The 18,744-nt window shown below is 40.1% G+C and overlaps 3 protein-coding genes across 3 annotated transcripts; all 3 read left to right on the top strand.

Moving 5' to 3' along the window:
- The first annotated feature begins 231 nt into the window (after positions 1–231).
- Positions 232–1,584, top strand: LOC149406463 (uncharacterized). Its single transcript, XM_089613739.1, has one exon. It carries the CDS (start codon positions 232–234, stop codon positions 1,582–1,584), a length of 1,353 nt encoding a protein of 450 aa, XP_089469865.1.
- A 5,582-nt stretch (positions 1,585–7,166) lies between these two features.
- On the top strand, positions 7,167–8,589 carry LOC149406462 (uncharacterized). The gene has a single exon (XM_089613698.1). It carries the CDS (start codon positions 7,167–7,169, stop codon positions 8,442–8,444), a length of 1,278 nt encoding a protein of 425 aa, XP_089469824.1. The 3' UTR covers positions 8,445–8,589.
- A 7,287-nt stretch (positions 8,590–15,876) lies between these two features.
- LOC149406461 (uncharacterized) lies at positions 15,877–17,181 on the top strand. Its single transcript, XM_089613600.1, has one exon. The coding sequence runs from the start codon at positions 15,877–15,879 to the stop codon at positions 17,179–17,181; it is 1,305 nt and encodes a 434-aa protein (XP_089469726.1).
- Positions 17,182–18,744: the final 1,563 nt, after the last annotated feature.

Genomic DNA, 18,744 nt, shown 5'->3' with positions numbered 1-18,744 from the left:
TTATTATGCGATTGCTCAATTCAAATGTTTCCTTGTTCACCATAAATATGTAGCTTTGCTCGAATTATATCATTACTATGTTCACTTAAATGTGCCAACACAAAAAATAGTTTCATTTTCACATAGACAGTGCAGTCTTCTTCCACATATATAAATTAATCACTGACTTTAATAAATAGATTATTCTTAATCCATCACAGAACCTTAATTTTTTTTTTTTTTTTTACAACAATGGCAGCTAGGAGATTGATCCCCAAGAAGTTATTGGTTATCAAAACTATGGGTAAGTATCGTACCTTTGCCATGTTAGTGTACGCCATCATTATTTTTATCATCATCTATACAAACCACATTCTCTCCGATCTTATAAGAACATCTCATAATTCTGAAAACAAAGAAAACAAAATGAAATCGTACACAGAAACTGAAAAAACCCCATTTACCCTTAGTACAAGCCATAGCAAACTGCAAATGGATGAGCTAGGGCTTGTCAGTATTACTACTACTACTACTATTTCTCGTGAATTAGTCACCATCGAAGACCCATTTACTCTTCCGGAGAATATCACAAGAGAAGAACGGATCGCGTGGTTCCGGAAAAACCTTCCGAGATTCGACGTCCTCAAAGAATATCCTCCGAATTCTCAATCGTTTCATAGCCGGGTATTGGAGTTCTTTAGCCGCAACAAATGTGACGCATATTTCTATATGTCGTGGTTCACGCCCGGAAACTACTTCGGCGAGAGACAGCTCTTGACCATCGACAGCCTCTTTTACAAAAACCCCAAGGGCTGTTTGGTCATTTTGTCCGCAAGTCTCGATTCCACCGCCGGGTACAGAATTCTGAAGCCTTTTCTTGGGCTCGGGCCCCGTATCCTTGTGGTCGCCCCGGACTTTCCCTTCCTAGTGACGAACACCCCGGCTGAGAGGTGGCTAAGAGAAATGAAGGCCGGGAAAAGAGATCCGGGTTCTATACCGTTGTCTCAAAACTTGTCCAACCTTGCTAGGCTTCTCATGATGTATAAATACGGCGGAATCTACCTAGACACTGATGTCCTCGTCCTTAGAGACCTATCGGGGCTAAGAAACTGCGTCGGGGCACAAAGCATAAACCCGGTGTCGAGAGAGTGGACAAGGCTAAATGGGGCGGTCATGGCGTTCGATATCTATCACCCGCTTTTGCGCGATTTCTTGGAGGAATTTGCCGCGTCCTTTGACGGCAACAAGTGGGGCTATAACGGTCCGTACTTGATTTCGAGGGTCATCCAAAGGAGGATCGGGACGTTGACCAACGAGTCTTCGTATTTGACCGGACATCATTATAGAAGTTATGACTTCACTGTCTTACCGGTACGGGCGTTTTATGCGGTGAACTGGCTGCGGATAAATAGGCTCATGAGGAGGCCAATGAACGAGTCGGAGGCGAGATGGGACGAGAGAATTCTGAGGGAGTTGAATGGAAAGGAGACTTATGTCCTACATCTCTGGTACAATTGGAGTAAGGACTACAAGATCGAAAAAGGAAGCGTGGTGGCTCGGTTGATCTTCGATAACTCTATCATTTCCAACAAGGTCTCTTCTTAGAAGATCAGGTTTTGGTTATAGTAAAAAAAAAAATAGAGATCTTCAGAAAGTTTTTAATTAATGGTAGTTCTTTTTGTGCTAAGTTTTACTATATTGTTATTATATATGGTTTCATCTTCTTTCTGTGATAGATTGTTGCTTTTATATCGATCAAAACATGTAACAATTTTATAACCCACTTCATTTTAAGAAATTAAAACAAACTCCTAGCCATGTAGGAAGAGGGCAGATCGCGGTCTTGATGGGGCAAGGTGTAGATCATAAGGCTCACCTCGACCCTCAAGCTCACGATGCATTTTGATCCGTAAGAGCTATATAAAGTCGCGGAGTCTATAAAAAGTGCATTATTGAGCTTCTTTTTGAGCATATTAGAGTAAGTGAAATAAATGTCCCCTCGGGAGAGAACTTCTCATCAACTAATCATAAATGTCTCCAAAGGAGGTCGAACTCCACTCAAAAGGTTATTCTAGTTTTGTAAGGATGAGATTACTATAACAAATACAAGCTTTAGCCACGAAAACGGTATAACCACGACTTTTAGTTGTAGAAGGGTTTAATTCTAAAATTAGCAAATTATTGGGCGATTTTAACGACAAACATTTTTTTTTCGTTTACAAACATTTTAGTCACGACTAAATAATATCAAGTCATTAGATAAATCAATCTCTCTCTCTCTCTCTCTCTCTCTCTCTCTCTCTCTACCTCCGTTGTTGTTGATCCTTATCTGCCACCATGGTCCATCTCTACTGGCCCTGGTCGTTGCGTTCAACACATAAGTGTTCTCTGTTGCGAAAAATTCGTACGCAAGTGCATGCAGTCGCAAAAGTAATATATCGTAAGAACGAGTCGAATCCCACGAGGATTAAGCTTAATTAACAATTAAATCAACTAGAAACGAATTGAACTCAAAAGATGGAGGAGAATGATTATCACTAAATTAAACAAAAATAAATAAATAAAGCGAATAAGAAGCTAAGATGTGTTTTATGAGACTCTATGTCTGATTACATAGGTTGTGATCTGGGGCATTAAAACTGATCCGACGGCACAAAACAGTTCGAAAATCATTAATTTTCGAAACAGTCTAACGAGACCTCGTGGCGCGCAGCACGGAAAGAAGTGCGCGGCGCGCTTTGAGGCATTTGGCGACTTTGCGGAATGCGTTTGTCGCTCTTTGGTTGGCGAAGAAAATCATGCGGGGCGCGAAGAGGGGTGTATGGCGCGCGCCTTCGGAAATTTTCACCACTTTGCTTCTCTTGTTTCGTTTTGCCCCATTTCGACTCCCGATGCTTCGTTTTGTTGAGAAATGACTCAAAAGAGCATATAGAAGCTTTTTTTTTCTCTTTTGAACCTGTAAACCATCATAAACACATTAAAACCATCAAAACACCCGAGAAATCGCTAGATTCCAAGTCAGGAAATAAGAGTTTAACGCGTACGAAAACGCGCCTATCACTATCATTCTCTCTTTGTGTGCTCTCTTTAGGAACCACCATAACCCACCACCACACGTTACTCCGGTGATTGCGATGGTCGATCAAAACTCTTATGCCTATCCCCATTCTTGTTTCATTTTGCGAGCTCGTTTGCACACCATCGTCATGAGTCCAGCGACAAAACTTGGTCACCTTCTCTATGACTGTGAAAGTATCACCACCTATTTTCAATGTGGGATTCTTAAAATGCCTCTTCAAGATGGCGGCTCTTTGCGTTTGCTCATCTGGGACCGAATCTCAACAATTTGGACTGGATACTCGTTTGGACTTAATGGACTATGATATCGTGTGAAACATTATGGAGTTCCATCTCAAAATCAATTGACAATGATAGGAGTAACTCATTACTTTTATAAACTCTTATTAGTTTCCATTTACTTTCAATTGAAATTCCTACAATGACCACCATATGTATATCATAGTGAGGTAAATATTAGTTATGTTTATCAATATAATTGAAATACTTTGTTACCCCACTTGAGTTTTAGTTTAGAATTCAATGATTCAAATATATTGCACGATTGTGTTGATTCATATTTAATTATAAGTTTTTCTTCGAATTTTGAAGTGGAAACTTAAGCGAGCTTTCTGCTTGATTTTATTAATTCAGTTTGAATTTGCATATAAGAATGAAAGAAATCAAAAAGCGTAATTCCTTTGTTAATTCACATAACCTAAAACCTGACATTTTGATCCATCATATATCTATGCGGCGGATCTTTCTTTCTTTTCAAAAAATACAACTCTTCTAATCAGTAGTTTGTTATGGCGAATTGGGAAATTTCATTACTTGTTGGGTGTTCGTTAAGCGTCGACATCGTTTTCTTGTACATGAAACTTTAGTTTTTTGGGTGATCAAGTGTTTGTAAGAAGGAACACGGTCCATTTCTTACCTTAGTGCACACTTTGAGATAGTTCGAGGCGAAATGAGTTTTTGGGAACCGGTGGTTAAAAAAAAGGAATGAGTTGGACTAATCAAATTATTATGTAAAAAAGAGGTAGGCTGATCCTTATACACTCGGTCTCGTGTCCCCTCCCGATGTATTTCTTCTGGGTGTACTTATGATTCCATGAGGATGGTCGAGGAGATCGAACGATCCATGAAAAGCATTTGGAGGGAATGTTTTGACGGAGATCTAAGACGAGCTGCGTTGGCTTGGAAAATCTATTATAAAGGAAGGGTGGTTTGGGTATCGGATCGGTGGCATGTACAAATAAAGCATTTTTTGGCTTTGGCGATTTCCGTTGGAACGAAATCCCTTTGGCACAAAGTGGTGATACGAGCAATCTACGGACTACAAAAAAATAATTGGGACCCTGATTTGGCGACCGATCAGATATTCAAAAGTCCGTGACGGTTCAAGAAGAATTTTATAGCACGTGCAATTGGAGAGCGCAAGACGGGACAATTATCAGATTTTGGAATGATGAATGGTGTGGGGTGGTAAATTGAAAGATTGTTTTCCCGCTTTGGCTCATTTATTTCCGCTTAAAAGCGCCCCCGTTGCAAGGCTAGTAAACAAACTAGTGAGATCAATAATCATATTTCGTGGAATCTACCTTTTTTTCTCAAAACCCGACGACGAGAGAATCCACCAAAGCAACGGAACTCTTTGATGTGCTGGAAGGATCTGAGTATGGAGGAGATTTGTCGATCGTCAAGCTTGGCTCGTCGATACTACAAAGTTTGGGTCGGGCATAGTTGTTTTTCTTATTGGTGACATCGTTTATTTTGTGTTTGGTGATATCAATTGTCTTCAGTCTCGTTACTTCAATTCTCTAGATTCATATACTATACATTGTATGCTAGCTCTATGTATTAATCTAACAAATTCATTGGTCCAAAGATTACTCTACATTACTATTTGTGAATATCATTAAGTGACAATGTATAAACTACCTTTTATATATTTCTAGCAATTATTTTATTTAACTCTTTTTGTTTTTGTGAATAAGAAATGGTTACCCGGCCATATGTATTTCAACATGTTCATTCAATAAATTTATTCATTCTATATCAAGCCAAATTTATTTATTTAGACTTTTTTTTAAGTATTTAATGGTGCATTGGTCCTGAACATTTTGGATAACTCCCAATCGTGCATTGGACGAGGGGATACTTTATTCTGGCGTGATAACTGGTGTATACTATTTTAGCTCCTTATGCCTCGAGCTCCGATGATCTCAATATCTGTTGGTGAAGGAATCCATAACCATGAGATGCTACTAAATCTGCATAGCGCTTTGAGTGACGAAATTTGGCGACACATTCGTAGTCTAGTGATTTCTCATGCTCTATACAAGTTGGTTTGGACCCCAAACTCTTCAGGAATTTTTTCCACATCTCAATACTACATTTGGAAGTATTTCCCTAATATAAAACCACCTGAGCTGATTTGGAATGCTCGTATGCCTCCCAAAATTAGCTTTTTTTATTTGGAAAATTTGGTGTGGAGCTATACCAGCTGATGATCGCATTATTAGACTTGGAATTCCTATTGCCTATAGATGCCATTGTTGTGCTAATCCAGGTAGAGAAAATCTCTCCCATTTATTCTTTTGTATTGTTAAAATAGTTTGGAATCACTACAAGACCTTTCTCATGCACTCGACAACGGAACTTATCATTTCTTACCTCTTTTCCTCTTGGATTAAAGGCAACATAAAGAATCAATATGTGCTAACAAAAAAATTGTTATATTGCTTGCTCTGTTTTATGGGAGATTTAGAAGGTTAGGTACAAAAGCCTTCACGATGATAAAAACATGTCTAGTGATCCTATTATCAAGGAAACATTGAACCTACTTGATACGCTTCATATTACTTCCCATGGGACATCTACTCTTCGTGACAATCAAATTGCTTTGCTAATGAATTTTAATATGGAACTCCTGCAAACTATTCCGAGTAAGTCTAAATGGCTTTGCTGGCACCCTCCAAAAGAGGGGCTCAAATTAAATATTGATGGATCATATAAAGATGGCCTTGGCGTGATTGGGGGTTTAATCTGAGATAGGATTGGGAATGTAATTGTTTCTTATGCTCGCACTACTATATGGTTCATTCTAACTTGGAAGCCGAGATGGAAAGTTTATGTTGGAGTATCGAGAACCTTACTGATATTGGCCGGAAATAAATATGATTGAAAGTGATTCAAAGATTCTCATCGACTCTTTGTTGGGCGACATTAACCCGCCTTGGATAGTGAGCAAATATTTGACTTTCTTCAGGAATGCTACCACCAATATTCAACTTAGTCATATCTATCGGGAGCAAAACAAAGCCGGCTGATTAGATTTGCAAAATTAGGTACTCAACTCTAAATATTAGGTTGCTTAAAGTTGAAGATTTAGGTTGCAATTTAATTAATATTATTTGTAAATAGAGCACAGATATCACAAATTTTTGTGTAATCTATTCCTTTACTATAATTTTTTTTTTTCCTTAATAAAATGGTATCATGTAACTACGTTTTCCTCCACTACAAATGAGAGTTTTTTTTAATAAAATTTATGTGGTACCCCAACGTTTAAAAAAATGTACCGTTTCCTTTTCGAAGGATGAATTAATCAATGGAATATTATAGCTATGTATACGTAATAAGTACTGTCATTTATTTAGAAAATACACATCATGATCGTTATAGTCAATTAGTTAGCACTTTCGTATATTCTATCTTTATTTATCCATATCATGGCTTAATTAGAACTTTCATAATAAATTGAAGCGCATATTATATATATATATATATATATATATATATATATATATATATATATATATATATATTTAATCAATCCTAACATTAACTACGCTTAATTTCTTCGGGATCAATCAAGTATATTACAAAAGCACATTTATGCGTAAAACCCATCGACCAGCATCAACCAAGGAAACATATGATATACATGGCAAGAAAACAACGTTATCGTAAGTGAAAACACCCCTTTGTTGTACTCTATATAATGTTCAGTTTTGATAATAAAATTGGGGAACAATTATTTTTTTTTTCCAGATACTTATTTCTCAAACTGATCTATGTTATATAAATAATAATCCTTATACCACGGGAACAAAATCATTGTGATGGAGAAAAAGTTCGCCAAGAAATTAATATTCCGGATATTTAACTCCACCGGAAAATCGCCCTTATTTTTGCCCATGTCTTTCATGGCTATATTCCTCATGATATACGCCGATAGCATCGTTTCCAAGGCCACGCTGTACCCAATTGACCCAACAAGCTACGAGGCTTTTGAGCCCAACGGAGCCCAAGTTCTCAACACCACGTCGTCTCAACGAGAAGTCGAGATCGAAGATGACGATAGTCTAGACGATGACGTGGACGATCGGGCGGTTATTGTCCCTCCGAAGAACGCGACGACGAGAGAGGAGAGAATCAGGTGGTTTCGTCGCAGGCTAGCCGAGACGGAGATTCTCGAGCCCAGCGACTTGGCGAAGCGATTCCACGCCAGGCTTCTCGAGTTTCTCAACCACGGCTGCGATATCCAGCTCTACATAACCTGGTTCGCTCCCTCGAAGAGCTTCGGGCCACGTCAGCTAATGAGCATCGAAACCCTACTGAAATCCCACCCGAAGGGCTGCTTGGTGATCCTCTCGAGGACGTTGGATTCGAGACGCGGTTACAGGGCTCTCAAGCCGATCACCGACCTAGGGTTCAAAGTCCTCGCGATAACCCCGGACGTGTCGTTTCTCCTGAAGAACACCCCGGCTCAGCCGTGGCTCGAGGCCATGAGGAGCGGAGAAAACGACCCGGGCCACGTCCCGTTCACGCAGAACCTCTCGAACTTGCTGAGAATCGCTGTCTTGTACAAATACGGCGGCGTTTACATCGACGTCGACTACGTGGTCATGAGGGATTTCTATGGCCTCAGGAACGCGATCGGGATCCAGAGCGTGGACTCGAAGACGAAGAAGTGGACGAGGCTCAACAACGCGGCGATGATATTCGATATAAACCACCCGATCTTGTTCGACTTCATGGAAGACTTCGCGTCGAACTTCGACGGTAACAAGTGGGGGTATAACGGTCCAATGCTTGTTTCTAGGGTTGTTGAGAGAGTATATAATACTACTACTAGCCCTGGGTACAACCTCACTGTATTGCCTCCCAGGGCTTTTTACCCTGTGAACTGGCTTGAGATTCACAGGCTTTTGAAGAAGCCCGTTGATGAGTCCGAGTCAAAGTGGGTTGATAGTACTGTCGACAAGCTTAGCGGCGGTGAAACCTACGGCGTTCACCTTTGGAACGCGCAGATTAAGAACTCCAAGATTGAAGAAGGAAGTGTCTTGGCAAAGCTTATCTCTGATCACTGCATTGTTTGTCAGGATATATTTAGTTAAAAAAAAAAAATTACTTTTGAGTTAAATTTACCGATTGTGAGAGTAATTCACAATCTGCGCACTGCGTTCCATATAGGGAATCTCTAAAAAAAAAAAAATTCTCGAATGATTTGTTGTATTATTTAAGAGACTACAGTAAATAAGTCTCTTGGAACTAATTATAGTAAAATATATTTTGAAATAACATTACCGATTCAAAAAGAGAATTCTTCATATACCTTTTGTTTTCAAATGATTTATTGTAATATTTAAAAGATTATACTAAATCGGTCCCTTGGAACAAATCAGTAAAATCTCCAATGTTTTTTGTTTTTATATAGTCATATAGTTAATAATTGCATATTTAATTATTTTAGGTGTACACAAATATCTTTATTTATTATACGTTTCCTTTCTCTTCCACATGAGAAAATCTTAAAATATTTATGACTTAGTATACACCAGATGATCTCGATTGACAACTTCACGCCTGTAGTAAAACCTACGAACAATTAATGATTTATAATATCCTTCGTATGATTGGGTTGTAAATGATGTTTTAATTTCAGATGTTCTAAAAATATGGCGTATTACTTAACTAAACATTAAATAGGGAGATTGATAAATTTTACCAAAAAAAAAAAAAAAAAATCATGTGGATAAAATTAAAAACCATTAATTATGACTAACAAGGTCATTACAACACCTGTTGTTTGAGGAAATCTCAAGATATGCCACGTATAGCAAGGTTTAAAAGCATAATTTATCTCCATATATCAATCAACAATTGTAATTATAAATCTAAAAATTTTTATTAAAAAAAAAGAAAAATCTAAAAATATGCAAGAGGCCAAAGCCAGTACCCGAATGTAATTTTTGAAGCGGATTGCCTCCAGATTATTCAGGCTATCAGATGCCGAGAGTCTATGGCGTCTAATTCAAGACTGCAAACTTTAAAATTCTGATCTAATGTTTCATGTTAAGTTTTATGAAATGATCTCTTGATATGATAGAGTCTCGATTTCATTTAATCAATTGAAATATTAAAGTATTATATGCATGTAAGTAGGCGGAAAATTGGACATTAAAGGTTTGGTGTCCATTTACGCCAATTAATAAAGTGATAATTCCAAAAATATGATCATTTGATAGTGTTTTTCTAATTATCCAATATGAGCCATTTATTTACAAAAGTATGACAACAAATATCTATTAGAGTCCTCGTTATTATATCATTTTATTATCATGTCATTTTACTCTTTTATACTGTCTGTAATAACAGCTTTGATGGCTTTTTTAGTCTTTTACATACAAACACTGAACATATAAGTACTCTGCTTTATTTTCAGTGTGTGTTAATCAGAAAATGAGAAAAGCACTACGTTTCTCACAAACACTCTCTCGTCCTTTATCATACGATTCATGAACTACGATTGTATTATGGTATCAGAGCGTTTGATTTCCGCTACATCGCTTGATTGATTGTGTTCGTGAATTCTTCTGGCTCTATTGACTCTACAGCGATCTACGTGAAGATCAAGAATGGAGGATCAATTGTCTTCAGCAACTTCTGCAACTGAGAAGCCAGCGAATGAAGATCTCTCCAATCCTTACTTCCTTCATCATTCGGATAATCCTGGAACGGTTCTCGTGACGCAGCTTCTGACTGGTGAGAACTACATTTCCTGGAGCCGATCAATGAAGATTGCTTTGTCGACGAAGAGCAAAATTGGATTTATCGATGGATCTATAGAGAGACCTTCGAGATCCAACATCTCTGCCTACAATGCTTGGATTCGCAGCAACAATATGGTGATTTCTTGGTTGCTTAACTCCGTCAGCAAGGAGATCTCCACAAGTGTTCTGTTCTCGGACTCAGCTCATGAGATCTGGCGAGATCTGGAAGAAAGGTTTCAGCAAGGGAACAAGCCACGGATTTTTCAGCTCCGTCGTGAATTGTCGAACCTGAAGCAAGATCAGAAGTCAGTTGGTGCGTATTTCACTAATTTGAAATCGATTCATGAAGAGCTGAACAACTACAAGCCTACGTGTTCGTGCAATTGCTCCTGTGGAGGATCTAAGGCTCTAAATGAATTTTATCACGAAGAATATGTCATGTCTTTTCTTATGGGACTCAACGAGAGTTATGCACAGACTAGAGGACAGGTTTTGCTCATGGATCCTATGCCTCCAATAAACAAGGTGTATGGATTAGTTTCTCAGGAGGAAATGCAGAGATCTATTGGATATGTTGAAACCGGTCAAGGAGACTTGTCAAACTCTATGGCTCTAGCTGCTGTGAGAGATGATTCTCAGAAGAAGAATTACAAGAAAGAGAAGGACAAGCCATTCTGTACTCACTGCAAGTTCCATGGTCATACGATGGAGAAGTGCTACAAGCTTCACGGCTATCCTCCAGGTCACAAGAGGTTCAGAGGCCAGGCAAACTGTGCTGATTCGAGGAGTTTGATCGAGCAGCCACAACAAGTCTCTCATGGAGAAGGAGCTAAGGGTGTTTCATCGCTGACTTACGATCAGTGTCACCAGCTGATTAACATGCTGTCTCAGCAAATGGCGTTCACACCTCCGACATCTTCCAGTGCAGAGATCAATGTTTCTTCATACCTGTCAGGTAATTGCTCACTCACTCATATTAGCACAGATGCTAAGGCTAGCGAATATGATTGGATTATAGACTCTGGAGCGTCTAGGCATATATGTTCTGATAAGAGAATGTTAATGAACTTGAAACCTCTTACACACTCCATTGTTACACTCCCTAATCATGCTGTTATACCGGTTCATCACTGTGGAGATGTGCGAGTGACTCCTGATCTAGTGCTCAGGAATGTTCTTCTGGTGCCTGGTTTCAAATTCAATCTATTGTCAGTGAGTGCTTTGACTAAGGATTCAAAGGCTGTTGTGATCTTCTATGTTGATGGTTTCACAATCCAGGACACAAAGGGCATGAAAATGATTGGCAAGGGTGATCTGGTCTCGGATTTGTACCTGCTGTCGAGGAGTTCGGACCAGGGGCTCCACTCAACAGTCAATAAGGTTTCTTCGCAGGTTTGGCATGGGCGATTGGGCCACTTGTCTTTCAAGAAATTGGAACCAATGAGGAATATTTTGGATATTACTCACTGTAATAGGAAATTACCTTGTCTTGTGTGTCCTCTTGCCAAACAACGACGACTTCCTTTCGATGCAAACAATCATCTATCGGATTCACTGTTTGATTTGATTCACTGCGATGTGTGGGGTCCTTATAATGTGTCTTCTTATGCTGGTTATAGATACTTTCTCACATTGGTTGATGATTGTTCTCGATTTTGTTGGATTTTTTTAATGCGAGCAAAGTCTGATGTCCATACACTGATTCCTCGTTTTTGTGCAATGGTGTCTACACAATTTAACAAAGTGGTTAAAGTCTTTCGCTCCGATAATGCGAAGGAATTGGTATTCGCTGATTTTTTCCACAAACAAGGAACCATTCATCAGTTCTCGTGTGTAGAAACTCCCCAGCAGAATTCCGTGGTTGAACGGAAACATCAACACATCCTCAATGTTGCCCGGGCACTCTATTTTCAGTCGCGAATCCCGATTGAATTCTGGTCCGATTGTGTTCTCACAGCAGTGTTTTTGATCAACCGTACACCCACACCGGTCCTTCAGGGGATTTCTCCTTATCAGAGGCTACTCGATAAAAATCCGGACTACAGCTCTTTGCGTATGTTTGGCTGTCTCGCTTTTGCGTCCACTCTTCGAGGCCATCGCACGAAGTTCGCGCCTCGCGCCCGTCGCTGTGTGTTCATTGGCTACCCACCTGGGGTTAAGGGTTACAAGCTATTTGATTTGGACACCAAGGAAATTTTCTTGTCTCGTGATGTTAGCTTCCATGAGATGGTTTTTCCTTTTCTTGATGTCACGCTTGTTAGCTCTATTCCTGATCCCTTTGCGACAGTTGTGCTTCCGAAGGCATCAGACGACTCTATGGCTGATCCACCAGACCCTGGTCATGTTGTTGTTCGCAGTCCCCCGCCTGCTGTGGTCATTGAGGACACACCTGGTGCTGGTTCACTGACGCCTGATTTATCGCTGTCTCCATCAGCCGGCTCGCCAGAACAGCCTCCGCTCGCCCAAGTTGTTCGTCGTTCCGAGCGCCCTAGTCGGTTACCCCCGAAGCTACTTGATTTTCATCTGAATCAAGTCCTCGAGGCTCCGGCACGTTCATCCCCACATTCGCTGGACAAGGTCCTCTCTTATGCTCGTTTGTCCTCTTCCTTTCATCCCTTCATTATGGCTGTTTCCACGGTGTTTGAGCCACGGTTTTATCACCAAGCGGCTAAGGACGACCAGTGGTGCTTGGCTATGAAGGAAGAGCTTGCAGCCATGGACGCTAACCATACTTGGTCGGTGGTTTCTTTGCCTCCGGGTAAGCACTCTATAGGCTGTAAATGGGTTTTTAAAAACAAATTTCATTCCGATGGTTCTTTAGCTTGTCACAAGGCACGGTTAGTTGCCAAGGGTTACAACCAACAAGAGGGTGTGGATTTTGTCGATACTTTTTCCCCGGTGGCTAAGCTAGTCACGGTCAAACTCTTGCTGGCCTTAGCTGCTTCTCATGGCTGGGAACTTGCTCAATTGGACGTCAACAATGCCTTCCTTAATGGAGACTTGTTCGAGGAGGTATACATGGACCTTCCTCAGGGTTACTCTCCTCCGACTAACCTCTTGCCACCTGGTTCCAAACCCGTTTGTCGTCTTCACAAGTCCATATATGGGTTAAAGCAGGCTTCGCGACAGTGGAATTTGAAGTTCACCCAGGCTATAGTGGAGTTTGGATTTGAACAGTCCAAGGCTGATTATTCTCTCTTCACTAAGGGACGTGGTTCTCAGTTTGTTGTCGTGCTTGTATACGTCGATGACATCATCGTTGCCGGTCCTAATTCAGTCCTCATTGCTGCTGTGAAGGCTTTTCTTGGCACTCGCTTCAAGTTGAAGGATCTTGGTGATTTGAGGTTCTTCCTTGGGCTTGAGGTTGCACGTTCTTCTTCTGGTTTGGTGATCTCTCAACGACAGTATGCTCTACATTTGCTTGAAGATTTTGATTTTTTGGACTGCAAGCCTGCGAAGTCTCCAATGAATCCAAAACTTCCACTTAATGCCTCCAGCGGTGAGTTGCTTTCTGATGCTACGTCCTATCGTCGTTTGATTGGTCGCTTCCTGTATTTGACGATCTCTCGCCCCGACATCACCTTTTGTGTCCATACTTTGAGCCAATTCCTTTCGGCTCCTCGTGTCCCACATCTTCAGGCAGCGCACCATCTGCTCCGCTATATAAAGGGCACTCCTGGGCTTGGCCTGTTCTATTCGGCCTCACCTTCTTCGCAGATCCGCGCCTTTTCAGATGCTGATTGGGGCACCTGCTCTGACACCCGTCGATCGGTCACTGGTTTTTGTGTTTTTGTGGGGGACTCCCTTATTGCGTGGAAATCTAAGAAGCAAGGGACTGTTTCGCGATCCTCCGCCGAGGCCGAGTATCGTGCACTTGCTTTGGCTGCCTCTGAGATCATTTGGCTTCAGCAATTGTTGCGTGATTTTGCTGTTCCATGCCCTTCTCCGGCTGTCTTATACTGCGACAATAAGGCTGCTGTGCACATCGCCTCGAATCCCTCGTTTCACGAACGCACCAAACACATAGAGATCGACTGTCATTTTGTGCGCGATTGCCTTCAGCGACACGTTCTGAAGCTCTTGCCCATTCGTTCCAGTCTGCAGCTTGCTGACATCCTCACCAAGCCGCTTGTTGGATCTGCTCTTCGGTCTCTCATTTCCAAGATGGCTCTCATGGACATCTTCAGGCCGCCATGAGTTCCATCTTGCGGGGGCGTATTAGAGTCCTCGTTATTATATCATTTTATTATCATGTCATTTTACTCTTTTATACTGTCTGTAATAACAGCCTTGATGGCTTTTTTAGTCTTTTACATACAAACACTGAACATATAAGTACTCTGCTTTATTTTCAGTGTGTGTTAATCAGAAAATGAGAAAAGCACTACGTTTCTCACAAACACTCTCTCGTCCTTTATCATACGATTCATGAACTACGATTGTATTAATATCATCAAAATAGTTGTACTTTAATGACATTTTGTCATTAAAATGTCATTATATGTGTGATTCTTAGCATAACTTAATCGATAGGTCATCAACTCAATCCTCACTAGCAGTAAAACCGCCTTAAAAAAATGTCATTAAAATGGTTCACATTGATATGGGAAAAAACACTACCAATAGCTAACCATACTTTTAAAATCATCTCTAATAAATTCATGTGGTTAATTTATAATTATTTCGTAAACAATGACTATTGTACAATTTATATAGTTTCAAAATGACTTAAGTAACGATATTACCCTAAATCACTTGACTTTACTCGAGTGAATGTTAGAACTTTAAGTAGAGACATCTAAAGGCAATGGTCACAAGAGTCTCAACCCCAAAACCATTAGCTAGATCCCAAGTTCATAGCCTCAACCGAGGACACCCACAAGATATAGGATTGCCAATTCTCTTGGTTGGTGTTTTTCTCTTATATAATTGGAATCATAAGATCACAACCTATTAATAAACGTCCCCTCCGATTCTTCTTTGTAAAAGAGAGCAAAGCCACAAACCTTAGTTAAACCCCACCTAAATCCTTATTAGCTCCTAACTCTCTTTTGTCCTTTTTTTTCCTATGGCATTAAGCGAGACACAATCAAGCCTTAATTTAAGAAATGGTCTTTGAGAATCTGCGATTTGTCCATATCGCAGGGATCAAAAGCTCCGTCAAGGATCTTAGGGTTTTCCATAGATCAATTTTCGAACTTCAATATTATTATTATTATAGTTATTATTTGTTGTTGTTATTGCATGTGGTCATCATCATTGTGGTGGCCTCACGTGTCGTCATGCCCTTTTATTATAGAATACTCATCAAATCGTTATAATAAACATGGGTTTATCGTTATCATGGATTAATTAGCACTTATTTCTAAGAATTAAAACACTTTATTATTACATATCTCTATAGATTTTATTTCTAGTCCCTTTGAGATTATAAATTTGATGATGTTACATCGAACTTAGGAATTCTTAACATTAACTACGTCAATTTATCAAAAGCATTAACTACACCTAATAATTCTTCCAATGACGATCGAACAAGTCTCTCTAAAAGCACATTTACGTAAAACCTTTCACCCAGCATCAATGTTATGAAAAAAAATAAAATACTTAAAACATCATGGGAAATAAGCAACTTCAGGTGAAAACTACCGGATACATCAAGAAATAATTATGCGTCCATTTGATCATCAAATATTATTTATAAATCATTAATCTTTTCCGAACCCTTTATTTCCCAAATAACTTGTTATACACGATAACTAACTAAATCAATACAATGGAGAAAAAGTTGTCCAGAAAATTATTTCTCCGGCTATTCAAGTGTAAGGCGAGATCGCCTTTATTCTTCTCGTTGTCTTTCATGGCTCTACTCTTCATGATATACGCCGATGGAATCGTTTCAAAGGTTGCGTTTTACCCTCTTGATCTGCCGAGCTACGAGATCTTCGAGCTAAATGGAATCCAAGACACCGAGGAATTAATCTTACCCCTCTTAGTAGGCCTCAACGACACGACGTCGTTTCAACGACAACAAGAGATCGACGACGACGAAGAAGATCTCGACGATGACGACTTGGACAGCCGGGAAGTCGTGGTCCCTCCGACGAACGTCACGAGAGAAGAGAGGATCGGGTGGTTCCGACGCAGGCTCACCGAGACGGAGATCCTCGAGCCGAGCGACTTGGCGAAGCGATTCCACGCCAGGCTTCTCGAGTTCCTCAACCACGGCTGCGACGTTCAGCTCTACACGACTTGGTTCGCTCCCTCGAAGAGTTTCGGGCCTCGCGAGCTAGCCGGCGTGGAAACCCTAGTGAAAGCTCACCCGAAGGGTTGCTTGGTGATCCTCTCGAGGACGTTGGATTCGAGGCGCGGTTACAGGGCTCTGAAGCCCGTGATCGACCTCGGATTTCGGGTCCTCGCTCTCACGCCCGACGTCTCGTTCTTGCTGAAGAACACCCCGGGCGAGTCGTGGCTCGAAGGGATGAGAAACGGCGACAAGGATCCCGGGTCCGTCCCGTTCACCGAAAGCCTCTCGAACTTGTTGAGAATCGCGGTCTTGTACAAATACGGCGGGGTCTACATAGACGTTGACTACGTTGTCTTGAGGGATTTTTACGGGCTCAAGAACGCGATCGGAGCGGAGAGCGTGGACTCGAAGACGAAGAAGTGGACGGAGCTGAACAACGCGGTCATGATCTTCGAGATGAGCCACCCGATCTTGTTCGACTTCATGGAAGAGTTCACGTGGAACTTCAACGGTAACGAATGGGGTTACAACGGTCCTTCTCTTGTTTCTAGGGTTGTTGAGAGAGTTGGGGCTAATCCCGGGTACAACCTTACCATATTGCCTTCCAAGGCTTTTTACCCTGTGAGTTTTGTTGATATTCACAGGCTTCTGAAGAAGCCTTTGAATGAGTCCGAGTCAAGGTGGGTTGAGAGCAAGGTCAACGAGCTCAGCGACGGTGAGACTTACGGGATTCATTTGTGGAGCTCCAAGACTAAGGACTCCGAGATTGAAGAAGGAAGTGTTTTGGGAAAGTTGATCTCCTCTCACTGCGTTGTTTGTCGGAATCTATTTTGATAGAATGGCATGGTGATTCTTTTTTTTTTAGTAGCTTGGTAATCAAGTTATTATGGTGGATAAGAAAGCACTCCATAAATTTCGTTGTTATGGAGCCGAGTCATGGCCCCCTCAACTTTTATGAATTTTTCTTTTTAGTCCCTTTATGTATTTTTTTGTGTAATAAAATTGCAATTATTTCTTTATAGATTTTCCCTCAACTTTTTTGAACTTATCATTATAGTCCATTTATAAACTTTTTATGTAATAAAATTTCAATTAGTTCTTTATAGATCTATTTATTTAGATTGAAAATTTTAATTATTAATTAAAACAAATATTGGTTTTATTCAATATATGATATCGCCACTTAATTAGCCGCAATATAATGACATATAGTCGCAATATTTGACCCTTTCAAGTCACGAGCTGAACGTGGAAGGTAGACTATCTGTACTGATTATATCAATGGACACTTTATCTAAATGATCGAGTAAATATAATTCTGATCACTTCGAGAGATTCAATCATGGGATTATAGTGGAATATCATCAAGCGTGAGATCACTTGCAAATGCTTAGAAATCTACCTTGAAAACAACAAAACAAAATACGTCACAAATGTGGCCTAACAACATATTCTCATTACTTACCGTAACATACCTCCTGAAACCGGATGGCTTAGATGAAAAATTCAGACACTTTGGAATTTGATGACCATTTGAAAATCAATGGTCTCGCAGCTTCATTGAGTGCAGTACATAAACCTCTCTCTGTAGTACATACACCTGGAGCGGGTGCAAAAAGCCGAGGAGATGCAATTGGAACCTTGCTTGCTCTTGGCCTTCGTCATAAATGTCTTTGCACCCGCCATGAAGTAATCCCACGCAACATTTTCCCAAGGGAAGTAATTAAGTGCCTCAGGGTCATCCACCATCTTCATGTATGAGAGAGTAGACATCGTCACTGTAGGTTTCCCCAGAATGAGCACATTGTACATGAAGTGGATTATAGTGTATAGTGAACAATGTAACTAATTCTTCAAAGGTTTTCAGTTTAATGGAGTATAGTATCCCTATAATCAAAACACTTGAATATTTAGTGACAACCTTTTAAGATTTAGTGACACTCTATTATTTAGTGACAGCAGTGGGGGGGTGTCACCAAATCAAAGATTTTTTACTATAAGCAAAACAGTTGAAGATTTAGTGACACTTTTTTTTAATTAGATCTGTGACATGTAACAAAAACTTCAAAAGTTTAGAGATTTACTTCAAGACGTGTAACTAAAACTTTCAAATCTTTGAAGATTTAGTGACCACAGTGTCACCTGCAAACCTATAAACATCAAGAGCTAAATTTAAATATAAACGCTAAGCTTTTAAAATTGAGATTTTTGGTGATGGTGTGGTGTGGGTTTCGGGGAAAAAAACTAAAAAAAAAAAATCATTTAAAAAATTTGACCAAAGAACTTCAAAGATGTTTTTTTTTTAAAGCGAACCAAGTGAAAATTGTAATATATAGTACTTAAAAATATAAGAATTATAAACTGAAAATAAAATAAATAAAAATTCTTGTAAACGAG

This window comes from Urtica dioica, chromosome 1, assembly GCF_054948205.1.
Source record: "Urtica dioica subsp. dioica isolate 48M chromosome 1, U.dioica_male_clone48M_v1_H2, whole genome shotgun sequence".
Taxonomy (NCBI): Eukaryota; Viridiplantae; Streptophyta; class Magnoliopsida; order Rosales; family Urticaceae; genus Urtica; species Urtica dioica.
This window is presented reverse-complemented; position numbering and strand designations above follow the sequence as displayed.

Coding starts and splice junctions, on each gene's coding strand:
- LOC149406461 (XM_089613600.1), top strand. CDS start 15,877: ATGGAGAAAAAGTTGTCCAGAAAATTATTTCTCCGGCTATTCAAGTGT.
- LOC149406462 (XM_089613698.1), top strand. CDS start 7,167: ATGGAGAAAAAGTTCGCCAAGAAATTAATATTCCGGATATTTAACTCC.
- LOC149406463 (XM_089613739.1), top strand. CDS start 232: ATGGCAGCTAGGAGATTGATCCCCAAGAAGTTATTGGTTATCAAAACT.